Below are 13,521 nucleotides of genomic sequence, written 5' to 3' on the forward strand. Positions count from 1 at the left end.
TGAAGCTTAACTGTTATATGGCACATTACCATTTTCGATGGTTTACAAAGAACTTGCCAACTCTCTTTTACTTAAGTGTTTACAGTACTTGTCCTGCTGAAACAAAAACAGAATCCATTTCACTAATCTCCTGGCGGAGATTGGTAGGGTAGCTGAATTGATCTCAAAATAAGGCAATTTCAACATTATACGATATTATCATAAAGATAAAGAAGTTTCTATACCTAGATTACTACATTCTAAACTCTTTAGGATCTTGGAAATGAATAGGATACTTCAGCGATGTCCTTCAATGGGTTTCCACAACAAAGTAGGAATTCGAACACTAGTTTCTGGAATCCTTGTCCAACACTTAAACCAATACTTAAACAATAGTATTTTGTAATTCACTCAAATATGTATTTTTTAATTTCCGCCATGGAATAATTGTTGCTAACATACTGTTTATCAGTAATATAGTGTCCATCAGTAGCTCAAATTAAGAATTAAAAATGATTCCCAACAAGTGACCAATTGAATCAGCTACAATTTAATTGTAACCTAAGAAGTATAGCTTTGGTTAAGTAGTGGTAAGCGTATTGCTAAAAATTGGGATGAGGCAAGTACCACAAAAATAATGAAAAGAGAATGAATTCTCTTGTTAATTGCATCCAGAGCAGATCCATTTAATCAGTGAAACTCATATAAAATTTATTATATCAACTTTTCATTGATTCAGCAAAGAGTTTTCCATACTGGCTCCATAACTTCGGAATTTACTTGTTTCAAACAATGCTATATTAAAAGTGCCACTGCCTAGTTTTAAACTGCTTTAAACTACAGCTATAGTTTTTATAATTGGATGTCTTTTGTGAGCAGCTTTTGAAATACTTTGAAAGATGGCATGAAAATACTTTAAATAAATTAAATTATGGGAGAAAGGGTACACTTCCAATAGGATCTAATTTCCCATTGAAACAAATTGATCAGAAAACAAAAATTGGAGGTGTCCATCCTCAAGGACAGATCTGCAGTTTATTTATCAAAATTCTGTAATACAGTGCATGGGAATATTAATAACGTAGAACCCAGTTTGACTGGAATTCATTTCTAATGGCTAGTCATTATAGTAGTGAATAGAGGTTATAGCATATATGTTTAAAGATGAATTGGGGAATAAAAGCATGGATTTTATTATAATAATACACAATCAGACAAGAAAAATGCTGAAAATGTATATCACACTAGTCATAAGTATAAGATAAAGATAAAATAGACGTTGGTGCATTTTCTTCCTTTTTGTACCATAAAAGTTTTGCTTATGTGTATAAAAACAATGTGTTAGTGTATATTAGGAAAATGCACCCAGAGAGCTGAAAAGTTTCTTGGCAGTTAAGTTTCTTTGGCAGTTTTAATATTTTTCAAATCCACTGTGTTTTTTTTATTTTTAACTAGCAAAATATTATAATATTTTATAATATAATAGACTTTGCTATGTCTCTTGATAGCACTGTATTTAGAATTACAGATAACTGTATGAAACAATCCCCCAGTTTAGGAATATTTTAGTGTCTATTGGTATTGTTAATACTCTTTTTAATGTCTATAATATTGTACTTTATTATTATTATTATTATTATTATTATTATTATTATTATTATTATTATTATTATTATTATTATTACATTTGTATCCTGTCCTTTTTCTATAGATTTCATGACAGGGTATAGAAAATGAAACAAATTTAAATAATGTTAAACAACTGAAAGGAAATAATGAAGACAATAATATACAGAAATCTATAAGTAGAGTCAAACCATGATAAATAGACCCCAGAAACTTATTTGAAGACCTAAGTTTTCAATTGACATAAAAATGAAACCAGCTTTGAGTCTCTCAGGAGGAAATGGTGCACTACACAAGGCACCTTGTTTCAACATAAGGTATTGCTGCATTGATAGCATACAAAGGAGGAGTCAACTTTGTCCCAGCATAAGGTAAATAAAAGACAAAGGAGACGGGTCTCCTAAACTGGTCCTTTGGATAAGAATTTGTAGAAAGAAGTTCACCTTCACATATCAAGGTCCCAAGCATTCTAGAATTTTAAATATCATCTTGGCACATTCAGCTTGACAAAAAGAATATTGGCAGCCAGTGCACTGATATTGTGATTTCTGTAAGATTTTCCTACCAGCAGTCTACCTGCTGCATGAGCGAGAATGGAATAAGCCAAAGGTTATACCCGAATAGCTTGCATCTGCCTAATAGGCTCAAATATCATCAACTTCATTGCTAGATAAGTAAGAACAACATCAAAACTTTGTCAGCCAAAAACAAAAAAAAACTTTGTCAGCCAGATTTTTTATAACTGCCTACAGTAGTGATTATTTTACTGCATAGGACCTTGACATGGAGTTAGCTTTTTATTGATACGGGTTCTGCTCTGATGTCGTGCTGACTCTGGACTGTTTAACCTTGACTTGTATTGAACTGGCTTGCTTACTAGTAGTACTTGGCTCCTGACTATGCTGCATCCTTGATGCTGTCTCTGCATTGTCCTTTTTTGGACTGACTTTTTGGCTAATCTCTTTGACCTTGGACTGGTCAGATAATACCATATGGTTTTACCCTGACCATTAACAGGATAGTTTCCTTCACACTTTCTCTTTAGGGCCTTAAAGAATATCTCAAAAGGCCTCTCTAGATAAAAATGATGAACAATATGGGTAAGAGGGATTATTAGGAGTGTAGTGGAAACATCCCCTGAACAATATCAAACCTCTTCTCAATTTAAGTCATTATTATAGATACACATTGGCCCTGACATGAAATCGCAAACAAACTGCTTGTTTAAAAATACATATTAATTTTCTTTAAAGGTGCCTATTGGTCATGGAGTTGGATAATTGTTTTTATCATTAGATCCAAACAGTACATAAAACGGATTGTACAGAGAGAGATAATTTTTTGCTTCTGTGCCAGGGACACTGGAACTCTTTTGTATTCCTGCAAAACATAATTGTATGGTTTATTATGTACTTCTCTGGTTGGAAGATTTTACTGACTTCTTCAAAACTATAAATGTGGGAAGCAGTCTGAAAGCAGTTATTATGGGCATTTCTTTCTTCTCAATGTTGACATCATGGCAATACTATATGGAATTAAGCTGATTAATGATGTTACGTTTATGTGTCATTAGTAGCAATGCATATCACTCATTAATATGCAATATATAATGATTGCATATCAATGTGCATTGTACACCTTTGCACATCAAGTGCTGTTGCCAGTGTCCTGTAAAAACACCTATACAATGTGATAAAGCAGTTTCCTAGTGGCTCTGTTACAAAGCTACCTGTATATAAAATTACATAATGTAGCAGGTTATATATGATTCTGTCAATTGGTTTTTTTTTTACATTTTTCCCTTCAAGTCTTGCATGTGTGATACCTTCAAAGAGCATTAATCTAAGTAAATTGTTAAAAAAATAACTGGATTTAATTATATATATTTTTCACTTCCACTCTTGAAGAGAAAATAGGGTAACTGAGAGAATTCTCAGTGATATGCCTCTTTTCATTCAAGATTAACATTTTATCTAGTCTTTTAATTGTTGGAGAGAAGGTTATATGCACCATCTAGTGGTTGTACTTGGTAACCTGAAGCTCAGTAATAATAATTCCACTCCCAGACTCAGAAGATTGATTGATTTATTAAATTTAATTATGATAATTTGAAAAGCAAGGATTTGTATTCCTTGTTTTTAATCTTGAAACAAAAATTACCATATAATTTTAATCTAGCTAGAGCTTTTACTAAATAGTGCTTTGTTCTGCATGGTTCCATGATTTTGTTTGCTATGATATTCTGCCTTTTTTTTTTTTTAGAGAAACCCAAGACCTGTGACTTACCAGTTCCAACAAAATCTGGATTACTACAAAGCACGTGGAGCAGATTTGATGAATAAAACTCGGTAATTATTTTTATATTTCTAATATTTTACAATGCCATATTTTGCATTTTTAAAAGATTTTGGAATACAGACAGTTCCCAAGTTATGAACAAAATTGGTTCTGTAGATTTGTTCTTAAGTTGAATTTGTATGTAAGTCAGAACAGATACAGTTTCTATATGTAACTCCAGATACATAGATATAGATATGTAGATATATACAGAGATATAGATACAGTAGAGTCTCACTTATCCAACATAAACGGGCTGGCAGAATGTTGGATAAGCAAATATGTTGGATAATAAGGAGGCATTAAGGAAAAGCCTATTAAACATCAAATTGGGTTATGATTTTACAAATTAAGCACCAAAACATCATGTTGGACAACAAATTTGGCAGAAAAGGTAGTTCAATACGCAGTAATGCTATGTAGTAATTACTGTATTTATGAATTTAGCACCAAAATATCACGATATTGAAAACATTGACTACAAAAATGCGTTGGATAATCCAGAACATTGGATAAGTGAGACTCTACTGTATATAGCTTTGGATAGCATAGGGAAGGGTTAACACCCCTGTGATGTTTCTTTTGCCATGTATGTCCCTGTTCAGAAGATTTTGCCACACTTTCTATCCCTGTAATAATTGGATTTTGGAAATTTTTGGTTTGCTGTGGAAACAAGAATTGATGGCAAAGTTTCAGTGGAGGCATCTTTTCCCCATGATAACTTTTTCAGAAGTGAATTTTCCTTCTGAAGGGCAGATTTCTCTTACTTCCTGTTGTCTCACCCCCATTCTTAACTATGAGTCGTTTGTACATTTGATATTTGTAACTCGGGGATTACTTGTACTTGAATATACATAATCAGATATATTGGATATGGGATGTAAGTCTAAATACCATATTCATTTATGCTTCATATACACCATATACACATATCCTGAAGATAATTTTAAACATAATACTTTAATAATTTAATGCATAAAACAAAGCTTGTGTACATTATACTATCATAAAACAATGTTGCACTTTCTTAGCCACCCATGTGGAGAAATTTGGAGTATTTTGGAGTCTGTAAAAACTTCACTAGAAATTACAATAACAGTAGAAATTATAGTTTTGCTAGCAACCAGCATTTAAAAACATTAGCCTAATTACTTTTTCCTGGAACCAACTGAAAAAAGTCTATTGTCAGGTAGCCATGAAGTTAAAGAGAGCCATTATGTTAAATTGGTTTGAATGGCTGCAATTCTAGGGACTAAGGTTCGAATCCCCATGCTGCCATGGAAACTCACTGGACACTTTTAGCTTCCTTCTAAACCCTCTCAGAAAAAAATCCTGCAAAGAAAACCCCTTGGTTGGTTCACCTTAGGATTGCCATGATCCAAAAGTAGCAATAATGTAGTTAAAGCATTTTTATATAACAAAGAAAGCAATATATTTTTAAAAACAACAACAGTGTGATTAGAAGACTTTTATATTAAGAAGAAAACAGCAATAAATATATTGATCTATTGAAAATATTTCTGTATTACTTTTCACCATATTTGGGACCTCATCATGCTAAAGTATCTATCCACTTTAAATCCTATGGCTGCTTCTTGCAGAATTTTAGGGTTTGTAGTTTAGTGAGGCTCAGGATCAATCTGAGAATTTTAAAGGCCTCTCCCTAAACTACAACCTCCAGAATTCTGCAGAGAGCAGCCACAAGATTTAGTAGATAGATACTCTAGCAGTGTTTCTTAAACTGTACTCCATATGTTTTGGACTTCAGCTCCCAGAAATCTCAGCCATCTTACCAGCGGTTAGGAATTGTGGGAGTGAAGTCCAAAACACCTGGAAGAGCAGTTTGAGAAAAATTTCCTAGCATGATGAGGTCCTAGAATTTTAGAATATCTTATTTTAAAAATGCACCATTGCTATACAAGGTCAGTTATGACTATTGTGGTGGAAGACAAGCTATCCAGATACAGGATTTGTATCACCTTAACATCACTGTTTCTAACTCTGTATCTTAGTCCTTGCTTGCTTAACTGCAGATTAAGAAGGTCACATTTTGTATTTTATATGTTAAAAATATTTAACTGTAGAAAAGCAAATGAAGCACCATAGTTGTTTGGGTTATATATACACAAGCAATTCCCACGAATCATCACAGGGTGTGTGTGTGTGTGTGTGTGTGTGTGTGTGTGAGAGAGAGAGAGAGAGAGAGAGAGAGAGAGACAGAGACAGAGACAGAGACAGAGAGAGAGAGAAACTTATAAAGACCCCATATATCTCATAGGGTTTTCTTAGGCAAGAGATTCTCAAATATAGTTTTGTTAGTTTGTTTCTCCAAAATGTAACCTACAGCATCTCATATTTGTTGGTAGTCTCCCATCCAAATACTAACCAAGGCTGATGCTGCTCAGTTTCCATGATCAGATGGAGTCTAATTCCTTTAGAGACAAGTAGTCAGCAAAATATACTGATTCTCTTCATGTCAGTATCCTCCCCATCCTCTGTCTCATATATTCCATAGTCACTTAGGTATATCAACTTTTTCGTTTTATTTGCCTAACTTTTCCCGTTTTTATTTTTTAGATAAGCATGGAACATTATTATTATTATTATTTTATTATGACACAGCAAACAAGATAGACATGCTGGATTTCGTATCACAAAATCACAAGTCGAACACTTCCCAAGTGTTTAGGACTGTGTGATGTATTTTCGGATGATGTGTGCAGATCCCAGTAGGGTGGCCTTTTGCAGTCGGCAGATCGTAATTTTGTCAATGCCTATTGTTTCCAAATGCCGGCTGAGATCTTTTGGCACGGCACCCAATGTGCCCATCACCAACGGGAGTTTTTCCTGTTGTTTTTCGTCAATGCGACTGTCACCTGGGATGGCAACATCAATGATCCAAACCTTTTTCTTTTCCACAACTGTGATGTCTGGTGTGTTGTGTTCCAGAACTTTGTCAGTCTCGATTCGAAAGTCCCACAGTATCTTTGTGTGCTCATTTTCCAATACTACTACTATTATTATTATTATTATTATTATTATTATTATTATTATTACATACCCACCTCTCCTCGTGGCATGAGGCAGATTACAAAACAATTAAAATACATAAGCACAGCAAAAACACTACAAATACACACACTAAAACGTACCTCCATAAAAGTTACACACCAAAACGTATGTCTACTAAAACACACAAAACAGAGATTTTAAAAAGGACACTTAAAATGCGTGTTTAAAGACTGTCTGGATAGGCCCTCTGGAAGAGATAGGTCCTTGCATGGTTTTTAAATCCCAAAAGCTTCATTTAGCTGTTGGGAGTTCTTCTGGCAGGTCGTTCCACAGTCATGGGGCAGCCGATGAAAAGCCTCTGGGTGGTAGTTGCCAGTCAATTTCTGACTGGTAGGAGCAGACGCCCCCGAGGACTGAAGTGTGTGGGGTGGATTGTATGGGAGAAGGCAATCCTTTAGGTAACCTGGACCCAAACCATGTAGGGCTTTAAAGGTCAAAACCAACACCTTGCACTTCGCCCGGAAACCAATGGCAGCCAATTGAGTGACTATAGGACAGGTGTGATATGCTCACTCCTAAATGTTCTTGCAACCAATCTGGCTGCTATATTTTGAACCAGCTGGAACTTCGTACTGTTGCATCTACCTGGGCTGACATTTGGAGAGAGAGAACCAGGAGTACTCACAAGCTGCGAGCAGAGTTTTCAGGGGGAGTGTAACCCCATCCAGAACCAGTTGACAAACCTCTATCCTCAGATGAAACCCTTGATGGCAAGCACCTCTGTTTTTTCTGGATTCAGTTTCAATTTGTTTAAATTGAACAAGGCTTTCTTTAAGTGGGTTTTCAAGCAAATCTAATATCATTAAATATTCTGTATCACTTATGACATTTCCTCATAGTTTTACTTTTTAGCAAATTACTCTGAATGTTTTTGCCCATTTTTGCAATGTCACATTCACTAGTAATAGCAGTGATGTGTATTATTTGTCTGTTTTGCAGGGTCAATGCCAAGGTTGCTCCACTGAACATAAATAAAGTTTCCAGTAGTTTATTGAATTTTGGCCGAAAGCTAATTTCCCCAGCTATGACTACAGGTGGTGCTACTGGACCAATTGTAGGTAGCATTGGCAGCTTTTCATCTGTTGCAGTGCCCATTAGGAACGCAGTAGAGCTCCCACAGCAGCAGCCACAACAACCACAGCAGCAGCAACAGAGAATGATGAAATCAGAAAGTGTTCCAGTGCAACTGAGTAAAGGTAAATACATGATGTTATTATTTTTAAAGTCATAGCCTGCAATAAAGAAGGGAAACCTTTGAGTGGCTATAGCCACTCCAACTGTGACCTGATTTTTTTTAATGTCTCAGGTTTTGACCAGGTCCACCTGAACTCATTTGTTTTTTCAATTTTCAGTTCACTATCCATCATCTTGTTTTCTCTTCATTCCCATATGACCAACTGTACTTAGTCTTGTTGTATTCTTCATTTTCCAATACTGAATCTCATTACCACTTGCACTACAAATCTATCAAGAGCCTCGACCTCTAACCACGAACAGGAATGTACAACAATCCAAGGTATAGCTAATTAATCCACAGAAGTACCAAATTCAGGGGGGAAAGCCAAATGTCCAGTCCAGGGTCAAGAGCCAATTGCCAAAAATACAGGTAACAAGGTTGAGTCTACAAGACCTGAGCTGATGTCCAAGAGCAGTCCAGATTCCAAAAATGCATGCAAGTTCAACGTTCCACAGTCTTGGCATGGATATTGAAGTTGCAGTCAGCAATCAGGTAATGCACTCCAGTCCCTTAAATGCTACTTTTACAGGTTATCCCTGTTGCTGGCCCTCTTCTTAGCTAGCATCAAGGATCTCCTCAGCTGATACTTTCCTATCCTTAATTCCACAAAGTTAACTCTTCCTCAGCATGCTCAACAGAGGTCTCATGTGTTTGGCCGCATCTGGTTGTTCCTACTAGATGTGGCTGAGAGAGTTGCTATTTCTGGCTAGACTTTAGTTCAGTGGTTCTCAACCTGGGGTCCCCAGATGTTTTTGGCTGACAACTCCCAGAAATGCCAGCCAGTTTATCAGCTATTAGGATTTCTGGGAGTTGAAGGCCACAAAACATTTGGAGACCCCAGGTTCAGAACCACTGTTCTAGTTCTGCAGCTGAGCCATCACTCAGCAAACCCTCATCCACACTATCCATGACAAAATTTCAGAATCCCCAAGTGCTGGCGATGCAGAATTAGTAACTTTTCCAAGCTGCACTGCTATCTCTTTGGAATTTGGTGTTCCACTTTCTTATAGCCACACTTCCATACTCTTTCCCCTAGGTCAGTCTGCCTGTCTTGCTCCCCTAGACTTACTGTAAATCTGCCTTTGTAACAATAAAGAAACTGAGCAGTCATTGCCAGATACATATCTTCACCACTACCTTCTCCATATCAACCCTTCATGCTTCACAGTTATCTAAGTGATATTGCAAAGAAATATTTTACCTGTATTTGTTTCTTTTGTTTGTCTTTTTATTGAAACCTATGGGGTGCAGGAAAGTATTGACTTATTGGTCTATTTTGAACTTACTGTGAATATCCATTGGGGTTTTTTCATAATAAAAGGAAACTTATGGGTAAGATACTAAACTTACCCAGAGTTTGCACAAAGAATCTGCGAACCTCACCTCCTCCAAGGTGAACTCAACCACCTAAACTGGGCTCTACAGGCCAATGGATACTCCACCACAGACATCAGAAGAGCTGCAAGGCCAAGAACAAGCCATGAGAGTCAAGACAAAGATCCACCCAGAGGAAAGGTGTTCTTACCATACATCAAGGGAACTACTGACCGCATAGGCAAATTGATGAAAAAGCACAACCTACAAACTATCTACAGACCCACAAAGAAAATCCAACAAATGCTACGGTCAGCGAAGGACAAGAGGGATCCTCTCTCCTCTGCAGGAGTCTACCGGATACCATGCAGCTGTGGACAAGTATACATAGGGACCACCAAACGCAGCGCCCAAACAAGAGTCAAAGAACATGAAAGGCACTGCAGATTAATTCAACCAGAGAAATCAGCCATAGCAGAGCATTTGATGAACCAGCCTGGACACAGAATACTATTTGAGAACACAAAAATGCTGGACCATTCTAACAACTATCATGTCAGACTACACAGAGAAGCCATTGAAATCCACAAGCATGTGGACAACTTCAACAGAAAGGAAGAAACCATGAAAATGAACAAAATCTGGCTACCAGTATTACAAAACTCCAAAATCAAAACAGTAGATGGGAACCAACACAGTAAGGACTTGACTGAACAAAGGATGCCCCCAGGCAAGGGACAAAACATTTCCAATGCCAATTAGGGTGATTAACTGAAACATTAATGCTGGCTCCCAGTGACAAAGAACTCTTGCCACACCTTGGACTATACACAGATATATATTCTTTCCATTCCTTACTTAATTTATCCATACCTCACAACCTCTGAGGATGCCTGCCATAGATGTGGGCGAAACGTCAGGAGAGAATACTTCTGGAACATGGCCACACAGCCCGAAAGACATACAACAACCCTGTTACCCAGAGTTATTTTCTAACAATAATTGAAGATGTGTTAAGGCTATGAGCCTCAAGTTCCGTTTATGATTTATATGTTTGTTTTCTTTAAAGTTTGTCACTTTAAAATGAAATTAACTGAATGAACCAGTCACTGTGTAGCCAGCATTCCTTCTAAGATAAGTCTAAACGTTTTCATTAAAAAATCCCCCAAAAATGGATCAACTTAGCTCCAGATCAGTGTAAGTACTATACTTTTAACTCTTAAGAAAAAAAATCCCATTCTCTTAGTAAAGTGGCAATATGTGAGACTGATCTGTCCTGAGAGAACCTTAAAGAAGAACTGTATCCCCTATAATCTCTCAACGGTGTTATTGCTTCTGGCTATTTGAATGCCTGGATGATAAAATGACAATGACAGTTAGGGGAAACTTGCTCCCTAAGGCAATGCTGTTACTTTTTCTTGTATGTAGAATAACCCTCAACTTATCTATGGATCATATAAGAATCATCATCATCATCATCATCATCATTTAATTACTCATTAATCGCCCTCCATCCAAGATGCTCTAGGCGATTTACAAGATAAAATTGTAAAGGATAAAAATACATACATACAAATATTGATAAAATTAACATAGATTAAAAGCTCTAGTATTAAAAGCTCTCTCAAAAGGAGTATCATGAGTGTACCTCTGTTTGAACAGTGGTCTCTATTTAATGTAACTGTAGACATTATGTTACTGCTTCTTCATTGGCACTAGTAGTGCTGACTCAGAGCATATAATTGGTACCAAAGAGGAATGTAGCTGAGATACACTATTAGTCTTTCCGCTGAGGTTTATAGGAAAGTGTCTTTATTAGAATGCAATATCTCCGTTTTTGTGTGTTGTGTAAAACCTAATTCTTTTTAGTGACTTCGAGAAATTCCGCTGCTAGCATTTTATACCAAAATCTCTGTCAGATGGGGACAACTGGAAAACGTGCATCTGCCTTGAAATAGTTTCAGATGTGGTAAATGGTATTAGAGGAGAGCTTAGGCAAGTAAAAGCAACAAAATCTGAACATGTACAGTCCAGCGTGATGTGTAGCAAACACAGTTTTAAGGGGGAAATTTACTTCATATATACAATAGACAATATAACTTATTATAGGTGGATTGCTACTTACTACAGTTCTTTATAATAGGAAAATTGTCATATCTTTGAAATGATGTGTTAGAAGGTTCTGTTCTAACAGCATTATACTAGATACTTTTTAAAATCCATACAATGGATATCCTGGGGTTCACCTACTTCAGCATAAAGGGGGTTTAATGGTTGCACAGCTACTATAATTTAGATCTGTGACATTGAAAAGTCAAGAAAGGATCAAGAGTATAATAAAATAAAACTAAAGAAAGAAGACCGAAGCAAAGTATAATGTAATGAAGAAAATATATATAATCCCACATTTTTAGACTTCCAAACTCAATCTGCAGATCCCGTGTTAATAAAGATTGATTGTTCCCATTATGTTCATATAAATTCATTTTTAAAAAGTTCTTAACTTGGATTAGAATTCATTACTACAGTATGAAAAAACAAGGGTTCAAACACCTTATAAAGTTAAAAAGGAGATTTTTTATTATTTTAGTCCTGAATCTTAAATTTTTTATTGCACTACAGTGCTGTTGGGCAACAGTGAGAACAGAAATATTCTCTTGATCTGCATGATACATTAACATTTTATACATTATTTTATTCATTATTTGGAAGACTGTACATAATTTAATTATCAATAGTGTTGACTCTTGTGTAAAAACTTTTTTATACTTGTTCCAAATTTTCATCAGAGTTTTCCTAATTGGGTGTTTGTTAAAGTTGGAATCTTCTGCCACTTTTCCATAAATTAAGTATGTATGTAAGCTAAATTTTAAACTATCTTCTTCAGAGTTATAAGACTCGATCCAGGAAGCTTTCAAACAAAGTGGAAATTCCAAGGGTAGTAAAAGGTGGCCAACATATGCAGAAATACTCAAGAAAACATGTGGTAACCTCCAACTGAAAGCAATGATAGAAATAAACCAACAGGGCTATAACATGAACTGGTTTGAAATTAACAAATACACCAACAACATCAAAAAGATGTGCAGAGAAGACGGACCTTGACAAGATACTTCAATCAGGAAATAAACAACTATCTAAGATCTACAATCTCCTGTTAAAATAGTGCTGACTCTTTTCCCATTTGAAGTTTGTGCAATCTTCATAGTTTTGGATATGAAGACATAATTGAACAAACAGTGATACTACAGACTGACCTTAAACTAGCATGAAACTGCAATTGATCTGTATTATTGTGAAAAGATAGCTCTATCACGTCTGAAGTATTTTTAACCAGGCAGACAATCCCTTGAAAAATTGCTTAACCATCTCAGCTCTTTGTGTATTTTACAGGTGCAACTCAAAATCAAATAAGATTATTTTCCTTAAATGTTTTATTGGAAGTATCTCTGGTAGAGTCTTTTGCAGTGATCACAAATTAATTTCTTGTGATTAAAAATGGCATTTTATTATTTTCAGAAACCTACAAATGATTCAGAAATACTGAGGCAGAGGTATAGGAGATACGAACTAGGAAGGGAGTGAAATGGAATGATCAGACAGCTATTACGAAGATATATCAAGAAAAGCAAACCAAATGTCAAATACTGATTTTTCAGCAGAACACATCTTTTTCAATTCTTACTTGTACAAAAGTTGAAAGACTTTATTCTTGGTACTGTAAAGCCTTTTTTTAACTTTATTTACTAGGAGATGTAGTTACAGGCAATGATGCTCAAGTCTCGGCTCCTGTCCAGAATCTAAGTGCCCTCCAAGGGACAGTTGCTACAGCAACTCATGGTATGTTGACATTGTTACTGGAGAGTCCAATTTTACACTAGTGTCATTTGTGGTGTTTTCGTTTCCAGTGTGTACCCTTCATCGTATTTCCACTGAGTGGCACTGTTGTTTAGAAA

The 13,521-nt window shown here is 35.8% G+C and overlaps 1 protein-coding gene across 7 annotated transcripts in view; it reads left to right on the forward strand.

Annotated features, from left to right (window-relative positions):
* The window catches only part of tbc1d5 (TBC1 domain family member 5), a 298,355-nt gene that overhangs the window by 245,996 nt on the left and 38,838 nt on the right, over positions 1-13,521 (forward strand). For 6 of the 7 annotated variants that reach the window (XM_062957598.1, XM_008112724.3, XM_008112725.3 and 3 more), the window contains 3 exons: positions 3,868-3,953; positions 7,954-8,210; positions 13,316-13,405. In XM_062957598.1, coding sequence (XP_062813668.1) covers positions 3,868-3,953; positions 7,954-8,210; positions 13,316-13,405 — 433 coding nt within the window. The remainder of the gene's footprint in view (positions 1-3,867; positions 3,954-7,953; positions 8,211-13,315; positions 13,406-13,521) is intronic. The other variant, XM_003222166.4, reaches the window with a different exon arrangement.

This window comes from Anolis carolinensis, chromosome 6, assembly GCF_035594765.1.
Source record: "Anolis carolinensis isolate JA03-04 chromosome 6, rAnoCar3.1.pri, whole genome shotgun sequence".
NCBI classification, from domain to species: Eukaryota; Metazoa; Chordata; class Lepidosauria; order Squamata; family Dactyloidae; genus Anolis; species Anolis carolinensis.